Below are 18,740 nucleotides of genomic sequence, written 5' to 3' on the forward strand. Positions count from 1 at the left end.
CCGGAAAATTTGCATCCACTATAAATTGTGGATTTTCAAGATACAAAGAACGAAAAATTTCTTTTGCATTCACTTCTATTTAGTGTTGTATGGATCGCTCAGGAAAAATAAGCTCTCATTTCTGATTATACAATTAACATTCCTATAGCTGCATCAGCAGTTCTACTAAACTAAGGAAAGGGTTAGGAAACAGGAAAAATTAAATGAATTACATTACAAAAAAGAACACTAATATACAAAAAATTATGCACGCAATGGGGATACACTTCCAGCCGCTTGAAACTTAGGCAAGTTGAATTGTATTTTTTGTACATTTTCCATTCTTCACTTGCCATATACCTCAGTTCTCAATCTGTCAGAGAGTTTGTATACAGTAGACGCCAATATTGGCGCAGTGTGGCACAAGTTGATTGTCAGTCAACCTCCTTTGCTGTCTTAGGCACCTGTCCCCCAGAGTAAGAAGCCCATCAGGTAATACCCGAAATTTGCTTTTCTGGTTCATGTTTTTATTTAATATCATGAATCATGAGACCCCCCTTGAACGATCAAAGCTATACGCTTAACACTGTCTGAGCGAAGGCTATCGCCTTTAAATCCAATCTGGGAGGATAAGCAATATACAAGTAACCTCAAAACACAAAATTTTACGAGCAGGGAGAAAAATGGCATCTGAATTAAGCAGTTAAACCCAATGCACATACTGAGCTGTTATAACTATTAAGTTCAGTGGAAGATAATTACCTCACTTGAAATGTCAGGAGAAAACCACCGCAGCAACACTCCAAGATGAACAACTGCAGGTATTAACTTAAACAGCAATGGTGTAGTCACCTGAAATATTGAATTTATTAGTCTATAGAGAGAAATCTAAAAAGCATATCAAAGAGTGATTCACATTGCTAGGACAAACCACAAAGAAAGGAGGAAAGAAAAGGGAAAGAGAGCAGGAAGATAGTGGATAATGACAGTGAAGATTTAACCTTTAGTGCTACTGCAGGTTGTCTATGCAAAGGTCACCGTCCTCAAATTTATGTCCAACTAAGTTCTTGTCATTTTAATGAAGATTTTCAGTTACTAAACAGGCACTTAAAAACTTAATACCTGTATATTTTTAAGCAGTATCTGATGGTCTAGGCTGTTTAGCAATCCTCATGCTCTCTCTTTTCGCTTTAATTTCTTTTCTTTTCTTTTCTTTTCTTTTTATCACTCATTACAACAAAAAGGTGTCAGAATATAAAAAGTGGAAGAGGGGTCAGATCATAGCCTAACATCAATCAATCACTTAAGTAAACAATGTTCCCACTTCCCATACATCACAAAAGCTAAAGTATTTCCTTAGGGACTGGCATCAGCAGACAGCAGAGCATAACCCTAAACCCACTACATAAGTTGCGAATCAATATTCGATAGTCCATCAGTATAACAGTGCTACATGAAGAAAAGAATAAAAAGAAATATACAATCCACAAAAATAGAAATCATTAAGTGTAATCATTCCTAAATGTAAAGCGATCTGAACCTATGAAACTTGAGTTCAAAGACATGTCAGTAATCGAACTTACCAAACTGAGAGCGGTTGTGCCAAGCAACAGTAAGTAAACTTTTCCCTGCAAGAAAGAATTACACTCGTTATGTCATGCAAGAGAAGGGAAGTGAGTGGAAATCTTCGGGGGGCTAAGCCCAGCATCAGCCACTCCCGACACAGGTTACAAAAAATATATAACCAGTTCAAATCCTTTTTTTGTAGCAAAATAATTCAAGAGGTCCTCCAAGAACGATAAGATCAGAAGATAGTAAGGGAAAAAAACACTAACCCCAACCAGATGCAAATTGGAAGCACGACTAAGAAGAACAAAAGCAAATTCCCCAATTTGGGCCAATGACATCCCGACCTGTTAATACAAATCAATAAACTTTGACCATAACAACTACAGTCTTAAAGACTGGCAAATTGGGAAAGCTGTAATTACAAAATCAAATCTTACAAGAAGTGAGGTCTTGTTGTTGTAACCAAATGCTTTGACTACTACAGCAATCACAAGTGTTTTTATGATTATCACTAATATGACAGCTGCCAGTAAAATGTCAACATGACTCCAGAGGAAATGAACATGAATTAGCATTCCGATGCTCGCAAGAAAAAGAGCGGCAAAAAAGTTCCGTATTGGCTCAATCTACAAAAGCAGGCATAATGTATAAGGGAAAAAAAAAACTGAAAAAGCATTCTCCAATTATCAAAATGGAGACAGAACTAACAACATTGTCATTAAACATTCAAAAATTGAATGAGAAACTATCTACCCTATGTTTGAAATAATGCTAAATCCAAGTAATAAACAATACTCCTCTAAGAAAAGAAAAACAAAAGAGCACGCATACTTGATTATTATGGTAATATGGTCAAAATTTGAAAAAGATGAGTGGGTGTAAGGAAAATTAAAGGAGATGCTGGAAAAAGGTTGGTAAGTGTACAATAAAGAAAGAGATTGTATAAAGAGGGGTGGGTGTATGATAAAGTAATAGGGACTGCGTAAAAACGGGGTAGGTGTAAGAAAAAGGTAAATAAAGTAAGACAGTGAGTGAAAAGGTGTAAATATAATGGAGCCAAAGGGGTGAGGTAGAAGAAGTATTGCCAAAAATAAAATAACGTGATGCAATCAAAAAGAAGTTTGATTGAGTATTGATAAGTCAAAGAATTTAGAACAAAATACAAAGTGTTGAGAACTTTCTGAAACAGATGAAAACAATAGGTTTTAAAAGCTTTTAGTAATGAAAATAGTTGTATAGGGAAATGAATAGCGCAGAGAAATGTGGAGCTTGTTGCAATATCACAGGAAGAATATTGAATGCATTAAAGTTTAAAAATTGTAAAATCAATTTTTAAAAACAAATGCAAGAAATTGAGTTATGTTATCATAAATACGTAGTAATATAGTTTAGGAAAGTAGGAACTGTATAGGGAAATGTGGAACTCATTGCAGAAGTACAGGATGAAATCTGAATGTTCCAGCTACAACTTTAGAGCTATGTCATTTACAACATACTCAGAAAGTAAGAGCAAAGTTCTATTGGTGAGCCGAGGCTCTTGTTCTTCTTCAGTTATAATCCGTAGAAAATGAAAATTAAAATCAGAGTTGAGTCATAGTTGCAATTGCTTTTGCAATGACATGGATAACTAAATATTTGAAGAAACGAGAAGGCTTGCCTGTTCAAGTGTATGCTGAGCAAGATCAGTAGTTGAAATCATAACTCCAGCCGCAAAAGATCCCAGTTCAAGGCTTAGACCCAGCTTATCACTAGACTGATAAGATAAACTCATGTCAAATGATAGACAAAAAAGGAAACCTGTGGTATCTTTATACAGCTCTCAAAATAAATAAAATAAAGAATTAAGGGACTGTAATACATGAAATTCATGAACTTAAAAGTGAAAGAAGAGATAAAGTAAAAAAAGAGTAGAGAATCAATTCATGAAGCTAAAGATGAGAGCTTTACAGCTCTTCAATTTCAAAGGTCAACTCATTTTCTTGCTCATCAGCTAATTTAACTAATCCCAAGCTACTGGCTTTCTTTTAACCTCAGTTGTCCATTCAAGTCATCCCATAGCAATCAGTGCCAGAGATTCAACTTCCATTCCTAACAATTATCTAATGCTCCTTTGAGCATGGATGGTCAAATTCACAAGAGCTTTCACTAATAATGTCCACAGTGCTACCCCCCATCCCCCCCCCCCCCCCACCTTCCCAAAAAAAAACAAACAAAAAAAAAACCTACAAGTTAGTACGCCTCAACTGGAAGTTCATCATGTAGTGAACAATCTATTCGGACTTTTTTTTTTTTTTTTTCCCCAGTAACTACGCCAGCACGTCTCTTCTGTAGGTGCCACTATACAGGAATGAAATGCAAAAGGTTTATGGCAACATTTAACCAACAATAATCCCTTTTCTTCAAAATGAATCAATTCAACTACAATGCCAGGAAACCAGGCATGCTGAGCTTTGAAAGCAAAAGACCCGACGTAAAGGGGCTCAAAGCCTCAAATTGGTCACTAGTCAACTAACTAAGTCCTAACTTGAGTTTTATAATTTGTAGACAGGTTCTCTGATTATTAATACTCCCAATGTTTCCTCATCCCAAAATGCTTTCACACCTGCATCAGCTCCTAACAAGTCTTCTTCCTAATTCCTTAACCCTTTCTAATCAGCATAAACTGATTAAAAAGAGGAAAATTATGCAAGATAACTTGGAAGTTGAACATCAATTGTTTCCCCCAAATAACCCCAACTTATAATCAATTACCCAAATTTCCTAAAATGCAAATATGAGTCCCAAAGTATTCTTATTTTAATTTAAATAAGGTTTCGGTAAACAAGCTTCACTGAAGAAAACATTGATGAAAAATCACATTCCATTATAGATAAAAAGTTCACTTTAAAAGAGAATTTTGACACTACAAGATTACTATGGTAATTCACTAATTCTGAACAAGAGTTATTTTGAAAAGCACCTTAAACCAAGGGTAAACTTGTATATTGAAGTTGAAAATGAATATACAATTCTTCTTTCCCCGTCCAACATAAAGGTCAATAAATTATGCGTCTCAATTCGTTTGACCTCAAATCCCAATTCAAAACCCCAACACTACAACATACTTATTCATTGTTGTCATAATTACATTCTCGTACTCCCACAAATCTCATTCTTCCCTCATCTCAAGATACTTACACATATCCTTCCTTCTGCTTTTCTAACAAGTTCTCTGCCCAATCTATCTCTATTCTAGGTCAAGTGACTTTAAATTTATTTCTATTTATATCAAATGTCTCAATAACCTATCTACTATTTGCTATAAAGTTACATAAGTGTATCCTTTTCTGAATCAAGGCCTTGAAAAAACAAACTATACGCAATCAAATGACCAAGTTGGAAAAAAAAAAAATTAACACGGTTTAATTTTCTCTGCAGAAGCCTGGTTAGAGCACCCATCCTCTCTCGGTATAAAAAGACCGCATATATGTAAGCTGGCAGGTTGTGAAACGGAGAGATCAAAATAGAGTTCAAAATAAAAAAAAAATTAAAAAAAAATTAAAAAAAAAAAAAAAAAAGTAACACTTGGTGTATAAGATCTTACATATGTAAGCTGCGTAGGTTGTGAAAATAGAGAGTTCATTTAATAAGTAGAACTCGATAGAATAACAACTGTATAAAAAAAAAAAAAGATACCTAGTACATACCATCATTACTAAAGTATAAGAGAATCATAGCAGTAATTTCATTCATTGAACTCTGATCAAGTTAAGCAACAAAGCTGATCTTTATTTGAGTTCTTGCCTAGATGAAAATTGCATAGGACCACTTCTATTTTGCAAAAATAACTATAAGCATGTACGTTTTCCTTTCATTAGTTAAATATCACACAGTTAGGGCACATGGAGCGAAGTTCCTTTCCCATTGATCATATTTAAGAGTGACAATTCCAACAGCAGAAAGAATAGAATCACAAGAAGTATGAACTCAATTACTAAGAATACTATTAAGTGGGTAACATAGAAGAAAATACAAATATGAGGGAAACTGAGGCTAACCCAAGCAACAAGCAGGCAGAAAGCCACTGACGCCAATTGATAAAGTTCATTTGTCTGCACATATAAATACGCAATTAAGATCAAAATTATAGACCAATCACAAAAGAGAGCACCGTTTCAAAAAGCTTAATTGTTTACCTGTGAAGAAAGACTGATCATCAGCTTAAGAAACCGAGGAACAAGAGTTCGAGTCAAAATTGACAAGATAGCCAAAAAGGAGATTAAAGTGAGGAACCTGGATGGCACAAACAATTTCAAATAATAAATGAGAATATTGCCACAGTATCCTACCAAACAAAGAAAGTGAATTTTAGAATCCCAAGGGCAAGCACACAAGCATATACTGAAACAATGCAGGAAGATCATCAAAACCTTTTCAAACAATTTCTTTGGACCTATATATAAACGTACTAAGTAAACATTACAATTAATTAAGAACTCCATTGTCTCAAAAACTAGATATGGGAACATCAGCAGTTCAGCAAAAGAATTTCAACCATAAAGCCTTCAATAGAGCAAGGGATTTCTAAACCATGTGCATATTGCCCACCAACAAATTCAGACAGGAAGATTTCATGGAGGTTTATAAACAGGTATGATTTGAAGCGGATAACCTCAAGGACTAACAGCAGTAGCACAATCAAACTACTGAACAAACACCACTAGAACCATGAGCCATGGCCACAATGACCACCCAAATCGGTTCCAGCAGTAATCCATACAACCATACCCTCCCCCCCCCCCCCCCCCCCCCAAAAAAAAAAAAAAAAAAGAAAGATTGAAAGTTATTATGACTATCATCTCATAAGTGCACTGTAATGCAAGCATCTACTTGGCCTTATCTATTCAATATATCTTTCACTCACAATCGCATACTCAATGCTCTACCAGATACATGTAACAATCAGTTGAACACAATTCTCAATCTTTCATTCAAAAGCAAGAGGTGCTACAGAACAATGTAGCATGGAAAAGAGAACGACTGAAACTAAATCAACTGGAAGTTAAATCACAAAACAATGAAGTAACAGAGAAAAAATAAGAGACAAGAATTAGTAAATACACCATTTAACCATTTTATCTAGTATTTCACAGCTTCCCTTTACTCCTTAGTCATATAAGTAGAATACTCTACCCCTATTTTAACTGGTGCTGCCTCACCAATTTACTTAAGTTGGACCTGTCTCCCCCTCCACTACCCCCCAAAAGTCACTACAGAAAACAGAGGACATGCTTCAAATACACCATTAATTCACTATGGTCAAGGAAGCAGTATGATGGAAGGCCAATAGCTGAGTGCAGTAAATTTGGCTAATGTGGGGAAACAGGGTATCATTGGGCTTAAGTTGTTAAGGCTATTTAAAAGCAAAGAGCGAGGGGTCTTAAGGTAGCACATTATGGGGCAAGAACAAGAGAATTCTTAGGTTGTAGAGTAAAAAGAGGGAAGCAAAGGGAATTTACAGCTGGAATAGCTTGTCTAAAAGTAGGCATAGGAAAAGGCAGTTTCCTTGCAGTCAGTTACCAAGCCATGGAGTCTGGATCTTTTGAGAGTGTATTAGTGATCCAAAGCTTTACGCCCTAAATTTTACTAGTTACTACACTAGCGCTACAAGAGGCTAATATATGGACCAGTGCAATGTCAAACTACTTTATAGATAGAAGATACAAATCAATAAAGCATTAGAAGTTTATGAGCATTGCAAAGTTATGTGTCAGAGTAACTAAGGTGAGCAAAAATTAGAAGAGGGCACATGGAGTTATTACAGTTCCTGCCCCATTTTAAAAACATTTATCCTGATTTGTTGATGACATATGCTAAGGTGTGAAGATTGCATCTCATAGTTGCCCATTTTACAGTAACTACCGACCCATAAACTTATATAGAATCTCATCAATCAATAAGCTAGAAATTACTCACGATTTACTCATGGATATAACTCCTTGAAGAATGCCAGAGGTACCACCAAGAACTGGTAAGAAAGCAAATAGCAAACCTACAGTACAATCCTAGCAACAGCACAGGATTATTAGTTAGAAGCATAAGACTGCATGATCAAATACTAAACAGGATCAACTGACTGCATGCATATATACCTCACTGTCCAGAGACTCCAGACAACTAATCCCCCAACAAATTACATGTCATTATACAGGACCAATCCCACATCTGAATAAAGTTAAATGACAGTATAAAGAAGATGCAAACCTGCAAAATCAGGGTTCCAACAGTGACTTGACCATGAAGGGCATTAACACTATTTTTTTCCATCAAAAACTTCAAGACCTAAGGTAGTTACAAAGAAAATTCAGAATCATGATAAACAATTAACAAAATTACAAGATAAAACAAGTTGTAGTAAGTACGCAAATAAAAAAGAAGAGTACTGAAAACAAAATGTAAACAATGGATCAAAGATGATGCATATACTTTCATATTACAAAAGGTCAAACTTTTGTACTGACAAGGGAAAGACACCTTTTCTTACAAATACAAACACTCAGCATTCGTTTACACAAATAACGCTCATCAGTAAAAATTAACTCGTTAAAGATCCAACAATAGTATTCTGGCCCAACAAATTTTATTCTGGCCCAAAGAATTTTATTCTGGCCAACATTTCAACACAAACTACAAAACTTATGTTTTGAGAAAATCACCAAAACAAGAGCCAGCTCAACACCAAATACATTAAAAAATGGCATAACAACTTCATACAACAATGCCCAAATAAAAGATCAGAGACATACCACTGCAGTCGAAGACATTGACAGGAATAAGCCAACAAAGACACCTTCGGATGTTTTAGCACCACATAGCTGTAAAATCAAAACGCGGACACTGGCCATCATTTCTCACAATAAATGCATTTCACAGGACTCTAAATTAAATGTTCTAAACAAGGAAATAAAAAAAATCATTAATGAAAACCACATTAAATCTACAGAACCAGATGTCCTCTACCCCCCAAAAGTCACTACAAGAAAACATGTTCATCACAATTATCACCCACACTATCATCAAGAAAGCTGAAAATATATTGTGAAAATTTCCTTTTAACGATTGCATAATAGTAGGTTACCCACAATCTGGACCTAAATAACAAATAAAGTCTGTTAATTTTTGTTGCAATGTAACCAAGTAATTTAACTACTCACCTAATAGATACTTTTGAGTTATACTTCACTCCATTTTGCTGGAAAAATTAGAATTTTAGAACTATTCATACTCTCTTATTACGTCTTATTGTGAATTATACGGAAGAAAAAATAGTCATGTGGATTTTGTTGGATTTGTATAAAAATTAGTACATGATTAAAATCTAATTTTTGTAAATCTTAGTAAAATACTATTAAAGATATAGTTTAAATTGTGCAATGACAAGTGTAAACTCTTAAGTGTTGCAAATAAAATGGAGTGGAGGAAGATATAAAGTGAAGAATAGACATACTGAAGCTGTTACTCCGCAGAGGAACATGAACAGAAAAATTTGGGATACACCCCCGAGAATCGCTACATTTCGAACCACGCGAAGCTGTGCAGTAATTTTTAACAAAAAATTGTCAGAAAATTATTGGTTAAACTTTTAAGCTCCAATGAAAGCGCCAACATTAACATTAAAAGAACCTTGGATGCAGAGAACTCCAAGCCCAATGCAAATAAGAGAAATATTACTCCAAATTGAGCCACAGTCTCAACCTGCGGCAGCAAAACAGTAACACACAAATAGACATGAGAAATATTCAGCACAAGGACTTCAATAATCCATCCATCTTACAATATTTTCCCAGCTCGTAATGTGCACATAATGGAAATTGGAAAGCATTGAGGCACAAATGAAAAGGGAGCACATGATCCCTGATCACAAAGACAGACCCCAAAGTTTAAACCCCCTGTGCCCCACCCTTGATATTCTTCCCAAAAGCAAAAAAATGATATCATCTACTATTATAGCAAAACATTTATTAACACATCGTGAAAGAAGGCAATGTTTTACGATAAGTGATTGCCAGAGAAATTTATAATGCATACCTGTACCATCTCAGTCACAAAACTGAAGCCCCCGGGTCCTATAATAGATCCTGCCAGCAGATAACCAGTGATAACCTGCAATGTTGACCTTTTTAAAATTAAGAGAAAATACTATTGTTCTCAGTACAGGAGAGCAACAGTAGCATTACATAAGAAAACCGAAAATGTTATACTCTTGCCTCATTTTTCATTTTAAAGTATTTCTAAAATTTTGACACAATTTCCGTCATGAGGAGTTTCAAAAAATTCAACTCACTTTTTATTCGACGGTGTTCTAGAAAGTTCGACCACTTCTACTTCCTCCAATCCTTTTTAGTTGATTTGTTTTGAATTTTGCCACTATTCACAAACTAATTTGACTAGTTTAAGTTGCTTAGTGTGTATTTCTAAACTACCTTAGAATTTTTACTTTTTGACAATTACAAATATTAACGATTAAATCTTTGCATTGCAAACGTGATAAAAGAAATGTGTCAACAAAATTCCATATTTGGCAAATCATTTTTACTATATTATCCCCCCTCCTTTTTCATTCACTCTCTCCTTTTTATTACATCTAGGCCACCCACCTACTTTTTTACTCCCATCTCTCTTATTCTATCCCCTTTTCCTTACACCCACTCACTTTTCCAAACTTTCCAAGAAACAAGAGTCATTTCCCATCTCATAGAAAAACCTTTTTGCTTTGCTTAGTCCTACCCCCCCCCCCTCCACTAGAGATGATCCTATTTGGTCACATACCTAACGAGAACTCCTATGATCCTTTTATTTTGGTAATTCTGAATAAACGTCTGGATAACCAGCCTAAAGGTTCTCTTATCTATGCCAGTGATAATACTGATCATGACCTTGACATGGAGTTGGAGATGCTAACTATGATGAATGCGCTAGCTATGGATTAAATGTCTTTATAATTATATAGCCTTAAGGCTCTTTCTTAAGGACTACTCACTCCATCTAAAAACTATAATTATATCAATAAATTTAAAATTTTAAAAGATAAGAAGAAAAGAACAGGAAAAAAAAAAAAAAAAAAAAAAAAAAAAAAAAAAAAAAAACTAAACTACTAAAGTGATAGTAGATCAAGATTGGTTTTCACATAATATTTTTAATCTAATTAATTAAGTAATGATAAAAGACAACGATGACTCCGTATATGGCAGTGGACAAGTAATCCTCCATCAAAGTAAAACAAACAAACCAACAGAGTCAACCACGATGACAAACCAGTTAGGAAGAAATCTACGAAAATATTTGCAAATGTCCAAACACCAAAGACAAACTACGAAGGCTAACTGATCCCAAATGAGATTCAATGTGAAATCCAATCAAAGGTCCTATCATTTCTCGCAAACCAACAAGATGCAAAATAATCATACCAACCAAAACCAATGCATGAAACTTGCACGTGTGTCAAGACTTAATCTAGACAAATTCACTACACAAATACAACCTCAAATGCACGTGTCAAAACAGTAATGTAAAATTATAAAATCATATAGCTTCCATTCTCCCTAGACCCCACCTCAAAAGCACAAAAGATACATCCTAAATATGGCTTTGTTTGGAGTTCCAAAGTTGTAACTTATCATTAGTATTAAGCCCATCCAAAACTGCTGTTCAGAGTCCACAGATCACCTATTCACCTTCAACTTCAAAATGTTTGTTAAGGGAAGAAACTGAGTTCTAGGGCCTGAGAGGAATTTTGCAAGTGTTTCTACAACAATTTAAAAGAAAAACCATCATAACTATTCCCCAATCTGGCTCAATTCATTAGAAACAACATTCAAGAGCATTCAACAAATATCTGACCTCCTCCACGCAATCAAAGGGACCTCCTGAATTGAAAGTTCCAAGTAACTAAGAAGCCAACAAAAGAAAGAAATAAGAAAAATTCACCGACAAAGCAAGTCTCTAATACTACTAGGAAACAATGCATTTATAGTACTCACATTTGTACAACTATCACACTGTTCCTTTTGTGAACATTTTGCAAGATTTTGACCCTATGTGACCTTATCATATCAAAGTTGACGACTATCAAATGCCACACTTGAGCAATGAAGAAACTTGGTAGAAAAGAAGCATATGCTTTGACCTCCCCAAATCCATGAATCCATGTAGCTGTGCATACAGCCATACATTAATCCCACTGACAATTCTCTTAACCTATTAAGATCCAAAAGGAATTTCTGCAAAACTGTAATCTATATTTTATTGAAATCAGTTGACCATTTCTAACTTTACAGGTCACGGAGATAGAATTAGCAGATAATATATCGAAGCAAAATCATACAAACAACAGAATGTTACACGTGCAAATGCAATGCCACCACAAAAGGCTGAGACAATGGCAACAATCAGCACTCATGCAATGCAATGCCGCCACAAGTTGCACATGCAAATGAAATGCAACCACAAGGACAATCCATCAGCAGAAGGTAGTGGCATCAAGAGTCATACCGGTTGTCCGGCACATGCAAATGCAATGCCACCACAAGTTGCAGAGACAATGGCAACAACCAGCTCTGATATCAACCTGCAGAAAATTCAGAAATAGTACCCTCAGATATGAAATAATTGTTACCACCTAAAAAATCAATCAATTGACAAGAGAAAGTGGTGAATAACCTAAGGTCTAGCTGCAGCATTGGATACTTCGATTTTGGATTGGATATAATGAAGACATTATCCTGTAAGCAACCATTGGGAAAGCTCAGCCATAAGTATTCATGTGATTTTGAAATTTTGGAAAAGATAGTGAAGGGAAAGATGATGCCACTACAATAGCTGTCAGATAACACTCAAGTTATAGGGTGTACCTTTCTATCTATCAAGGTCGGTGTTTCTTCAGGTCCATTCTCATTGTCCAGATTGAAAACTTGATGAGAAAAAAAAGATCTGAAACAGAAACACAACACATGTAAGAGTTTCAAATACACATATGGATAAGCTACTCCTGTGAAAGTATCACATGAAGACCACACACACACCCAAAAAAAAAAAAAAAAAAAAAAAAAAAAAAAAAAAAAAACACTTTGTATTCTTTATCATTAGCAAATTTTAAGAACACGTAATTGAAATATCTCAAAATCAAAACCAGCAAATCAAATACCCTCCCATATTATAAAACAATAAAGTTTTCTGAAAAAAACAAAAAAAAAAAAAAAAAAAAAAAAAAAAAAAAAACCGCCAAAGTTTGCAACAATGTCAAGCTATGCATATCAAACCAGAAATTAGAAAGAACCATTGTTTCAAAAACACCTCAAATAATCAGCTATCAAGCACCAGTAATTCCTCTTTTTTCATGAAGTAATATCAGAAAGCAATAAATCATGCTACAAGCCAGCTTGTTTATCCACAAAATAAGTTATCCATACTTCTCCTCCTTTGTTTCATTTTTCTTCGACTTCACTCTAGCAACCGTCTCCAAAACAGCCTGTATGAGACAAAGAAAGTTTCTTTAGAGTACTTATAACAGGGGTCTAATAAGAAAAAGATAAGGCAGAAGCCACATATAATAATTTTAAAGCTACATGTGAATATTTGATACAAGCAGGATCCATAAACAACATATAAAACCCTTATAACTAGCCAATTTTCCAACTACCTACCTCCTTCAGACCTTAACCCTACTGTCAAAAGGAGAATCTAAAATGAGGCTTAAAAAAAATTGCCTAATACTATATAAAAAAAAAACCAAACAAAAAGGTATCAGAAAACCATGATGCTTCTCTTATAGCAATACAATGTAGGCCTTCTCTTCAAATGCAAATATATTTACAATACTAAGCAAGTAAGCAAGGTCACTTTCAAAAAAAAAAAAAAGTTTCAAGAAACGTGTAAAAATTCATAAAATAATTATTTATTTTTAATAAAATCAAGAATATAATTTCCCTACAAAAGAACTTATTTTTGAAGTAATTAAAAATCAGTAATGATACAGCCAATAATACAAAAGACATAGAAATGCCACACATCCCCCCTCTTCTATTTGACCACCTTTAAACCTTCATATTCCTTAATCATTAATCACTCCTTCCCAATTCAAGGAAGCTACACCCTCCTCCTGCCAGTTCCACTGAGAGAAGAAAGCTCTGTGTGCAATAGTTAATGATTGGAGAAAGTAGAAGACATAGACAGATCAGAAGCAAAGTTCTAGGTGGATGAGATGTCAGTCTTCATTGATGTCATCCGGTAAAGGTCAGAGCTCCAGCAATCTACTGCAAGAGAGACTACTTGGTGTCAATAATGAGCATGTCCATAGCAATTCAAACAAAATTTCTTGCCTTGTTAACATTCATTGGTAAGAAACGGGCATGGAAGGTACACGTCCTTTCAAAATGCTTCAAAGATCCTTGACTGCGACGTTACAATTTTGCGAAGCATAATCGTTGCCCGCCTAGCATTTCAGAGGTAATTTATACCCAATTTTGGCCTTTTGACATGTGATGTGTTTTAAATAGCTTTGGTCAACACTTAAAGTCTATATATATGTCGTTGTTTTGGGTTGGTTATATTGGTTATACAACCATACAACTATTTTAATACAAGGGTAAATGGGTGGTAGAGGACACTTAAGTGCAAGGAAGCTACTAGGGTTAATCCTAGCCTAGTAAGAATAAGTCATATCTTTTTAATGTTATATTAGGAGTCATGCACAGGTTTATTAGTCCCTTAAGGACAGGGTTTTACATGTAGGAAAAAGGTGGTTTATTATTAGGACTTTAGGAGTCCTAGTCTAATTAGGTGTTTATTTTCTATGTTAATTAGGTGTGTTATATTGCCTATATAAACGATTTATTTTAGACTGAGTAAATTGAGTTTGTGAGTTTTCATGAAAACTATATGAGCTTGTGAAACGCATGTTTTCATGAGTAAGTGAGATGCTTATGCAACCCAAATTGGTAGTCTAAGCAATTTGGTTCCCTAGTTTTAGTTGATCCTAAGATAGGAGAGGCTAATTAATATCAACACGTGAAAGCACAATGACACTCTGAGGAGATAACATAATCATGTTACATTGATATTCAAACACCACTAATTTGTACAAAATTTTCTTTGCATCTGCTACTTAAAACTTCAATTGTTGAAGCAAATATCTTTGCCCACATAAAATAGCAGTTTTCTTTCTTCCTTAGTGGGTACACCTCATTAATGCCAAAGGAACCAGCTACATACACAAACCATCCGAATCCCAATTCATCTTTCTTTTGCAATCCACATCCTTGACCCTTCCAAGTGGAACTCCAAATATAGATAAATACTAGGACCAAAGCTCATAAAAGGAAAACACCAATGTACCCTTCAAACAAAATAAAATTCCTAGATACAATAAATTTCTTCTTAACGTACAATCTTGATAGGAAGTAAGAGCTAAGAACCTTTAATTTGAATCCTGCCCTAACAAAAAAAATTCTACCCTTTAAGGTCAACCAAATCACCTTGGAGGGAACTCACAATGAGATTCACTTTTAAAAAGATACAAAAGCTTATAATAAACTAATGTATCACAACAACACTATATCAAATGATCACCTTCAATCCATACCATCCGTTGGCATGGAACTCAATCACTCAAGTAACAGAATCCTCTCATCAAACACCAGGAGCTCTAAGGAAAGTAACTTATATGCCTTTGATTTTCATCCTAACACCGTTAGATAAACTGAAGCATTAGTACAAGAGGTGAACCTACAAATTAGTGAAAATTGATTCTTCTAAAAAACAATATAGTAAGAGCACTCTGGCTCCATTCTCTAATATGCCAATCATATTCTTTGTTTCACTACCTTTTCCCAATTTATGAGATTCATCATTGCTACTATTTGCACGATCCTATACTAAGATTAATGATATAAATCAAAATGCAAAAAACCCAGATATAGTGAAGTAGAAACATTAAATGTAATCACCATCCATATCCTATAACAGTTAATACTCATAAATAAAGAGGTTACCAGCTAACAGCTCCTGACATACAGTGAAGTTGGATTCTGATTTCTGTAGAATCTATACTTAATCATATCACGTCTTACAGCTTAGCTTATTTCATAACTTTCTAGAGCTAATATCCTGTTAATTATATGTCCTGGATATTCATTCCAGAAGATAATATAAGACCCAGGAGGCCTGGACATAGAAAGATCAATTTAATCTATTCTTTCAATCTTGCAAAGATATCGAAGAGCCGACATACTGCAAAGCACCGTAATCAACACATTGCATGTTATTCAAAACAATTAAATCCAATGCCAGTTCTATAAACACACAATTGAATATAAACCTGAACTCGGCACTGTCATCAACACAAACAAGCTACTTTCTAGAAAAGGAAACACTTTGCATGTGATTCCACTAAACAATATCTCAGATTTCAGACAGCCAATCTCACAAGAACTCGAAAACGAAAGATCCGAAAACATGCAAATTCAAACTAATTTCACACATCTACATTACCAAATTAAGCTTAAAGAAACGGCATTACTAACCTGCTGCTCCGCAACACTGTTGTTAAAACTTCCAGAATCAGCAACTGCACAAAATAACCAACTATTTTATTAATAAAAGATCCACATTATTCAATAGAAATCACACCGACAATTTTCAACACTGATCTACCAACCCTAAACTAAAGCAAAACCACAAATCGAAAATCCGAAAAACCCTAACTCATGCAATTGGCAACAACTTCAACCAAAAATTAGGGGAAAAAAAGCACAATATCAGATCTAATCCAAAAACCTCAAAAACGAAAAAATTAGAATTAACAACCTTCATTTTGATCATTTTCGGGGAATTCCTTCTCCAAAGCACGATCGAACATGTCGGCGAAACTATTAGTAGAATTCGTAGTATTGGTTTCAGTGAGATTAACATCGCCATTGATAAAGCTCGTCGAATCATTGGAGATGTTTAAACAAAGAACGAAAGGCGAAAAGCAGAGAAGAAGATCGAGAAGAATGAGTAAGGAGAGAGAAAATGAAGTGAGTTTCGCCATTGTTGTTAGGTTGGTTGCAACAGAAATGAGGAGAGAGAAAAATATGGTGGACAAAACAGAGCGATGTGTGTGTGTGATAGAGTAGTAAGGGCGCGCCGCGCGCGTTTTCGACGGCTTCGGAGATGGTGCTACTACGAGTGTGTGCGTGCGTTTACGAGTGTTCGATTATATGCCAAAATGCCAAAAAAATAAGGGGACATTGTATCAATTGAGTATGAGTCAAAAAAAAAAAGGAAAAATTGTCGTAAATAATACGACCGCTAAAAACAAGTCGACCTTTTAATTATCTCTAAATAATACCACCTTTAGTACTAATCCGCTCTAATTAGGTTACAATAAATTGTAACCGGTTACAATAGGTGAACTGGTGACGTGTCACAGACCGTTGGGAAATTTATTTAATTTTTTTTTTAAAAAAAAACCTTTCTCCTATCTTTTCTATTTATCCTTCTTTATAAAATGTTCTTCGTATTTGTCACCATTAGCATGAAAACTCAAATGCTCTCTCTTCCAATGCTCCTTGTTCATCTCTGTTATTTTTTTAAAAAAAATATCAAAAATTGAATGGCTGGCAAGAGGCAATCATCTAGTGGTTCATCGTCAAGCTTTGTGAGGGAGGAGAATCAGAAAATTCACTGCAGTTGTGGCAATTTTGCGGTGGTGAGATCTGTAAAAAAGGGTGCTAACATCGGGATGAAGTTTTATGGTTGTCCTTTGTGGCCGGTTTGTTTTAAATTACTCTCAATTGCTCTAAAATGTTCTGAATTGCTATCAATGTAGCTAAAGTTGATTAATTTGAGTTTGACAGTTTCTAATTGCAAATTTAATTACATTATTGTAGGACACCCAATGTGAAATGTTTAGGTGGGTTAATCAGAGCAACCCCATGGAAGATCTTCAATATCATGTTTTGGAGAAGGAAACAAGAATTTGCGAGTTGGAGTATGAGCAACAATGCAGAGAAGATAAAATCAAGAGGTTACAATTGAAGAAGGATAACCTAGAAGAGGATGTTCAAGAAATGAAGAACGAAGTGTATGCGATGCGGGTAGAGATGATGAATTGTTCGAGGAACGAGAAGAATTTATCCATGGCTTTGGTTTTTTCTTGGATTTTCTTTGTTGTAGTCTTGTTTTATGTCAAATTTTAGGTGGGATTTTAGGTGGGGTTGTAATTTCCTTGAAGATATAGTAAGGGGACTTGTTTTTATATTTGTAGTTTGTGTTCAGATGTAATGGTACTTGAGTAATGAAATGCAATTAGAAATAATTTCTCAATATAACATAATTATTGTCTTTATAGATGTGAAAGCTGATAACATATAGAATGATTGTTCAAAAGACTTAGCTTACACATGTTACATTGTTCAAAACACAAGCCAATATACACTACATTGTTGTTCAAAAAACTTAGTGCTAATCATAGTTTCTCAAAAGTACATAATCTGAACAGAAGTTTTTATGGTTGTTGCTGATGGACTGTAGAGGTTTGGCTTGACTGTGTGGATATGTGTGGCTCTTGATCTCTTGCTCTATTCCTTGTAGAGGGGCCCTGAAACAGAATTTTTAAAAATAAAGTTAACAGTCAGTAAAGAACAGGAACAAAAAACAGATAAAAATATGCTTACTTGTAGTATTGGGGCACCATCAGCACTGAAAAGCACACCAACCCCAATTGGAACCTGACCCCTTCCTCTGCCTCTACCCCTTCCTCCTCTTGTTCCTCTAACTGAATGACTTGCATTAGCAGCACCACCTCTAGTACCACCTCTGGCAGCACCTCTAGCACCCCTACCACTGTAAATTACCCTTCCACCCCTGCCTAAGTGAGTTGGTTGTGCAGTGTTGGAGTGGTGTTGCACATTAGCAGAAGAAGCTGAAGCATAGGGGGGGTCAATTACTTGGTGATCAGAAGATGTTCCTGCAGACCCATCTTTTCTAGGTCTTCCTCTTCCCCTTTTTGCTGCTGGCTCTTGGTGAACATAATTGTCTTTATCAGGACATCTCCTCTTATTGTGGCCTTTAACCTTGGAGAGACTACATGTCATTTCAATTCCAGTCCTTGACAAAGATCCTGGCTTCTTTGGAAGTTCATAAGGATCTTTGATCCTATTTTTTCTAGGTCT

At 35.1% G+C, this 18,740-nt stretch overlaps 1 protein-coding gene across 2 annotated transcripts; it reads right to left on the reverse strand.

The window, feature by feature from the left end:
• Positions 1-41: 41 nt before the first annotated feature.
• LOC145635862 (K(+) efflux antiporter 4-like) lies at positions 42-17,000 on the reverse strand. 2 transcript variants are annotated; one of them, XM_081687235.1, is made up of 20 exons: positions 16,390-17,000; positions 16,107-16,150; positions 12,996-13,054; positions 12,438-12,516; positions 12,247-12,308; positions 12,079-12,154; positions 9,616-9,690; positions 9,211-9,282; positions 9,035-9,118; positions 8,334-8,402; positions 7,792-7,869; positions 7,504-7,592; positions 5,724-5,820; positions 5,586-5,639; positions 3,206-3,301; positions 1,986-2,174; positions 1,815-1,892; positions 1,563-1,607; positions 742-831; positions 42-443 (listed from the first exon to the last, which is right to left on the reverse strand). In XM_081687235.1, exons 1-20 carry the CDS (start codon positions 16,613-16,615, stop codon positions 414-416), a joined length of 1,692 nt encoding a protein of 563 aa, XP_081543361.1. In that variant the 5' UTR covers positions 16,616-17,000; the 3' UTR covers positions 42-413. The 2 variants fall into 2 exon arrangements, with proteins under 2 accessions (XP_081543361.1, XP_081543360.1); XM_081687234.1 differs by having other exon boundaries at positions 42-600; positions 16,390-16,869.
• Positions 17,001-18,740: the final 1,740 nt, after the last annotated feature.

The sequence above is a fragment of the Chenopodium album genome, chromosome 6 (genome assembly GCF_948465745.1).
Source record: "Chenopodium album chromosome 6, dcCheAlbu1.1, whole genome shotgun sequence".
NCBI lineage: Eukaryota > Viridiplantae > Streptophyta > Magnoliopsida > Caryophyllales > Amaranthaceae > Chenopodium > Chenopodium album.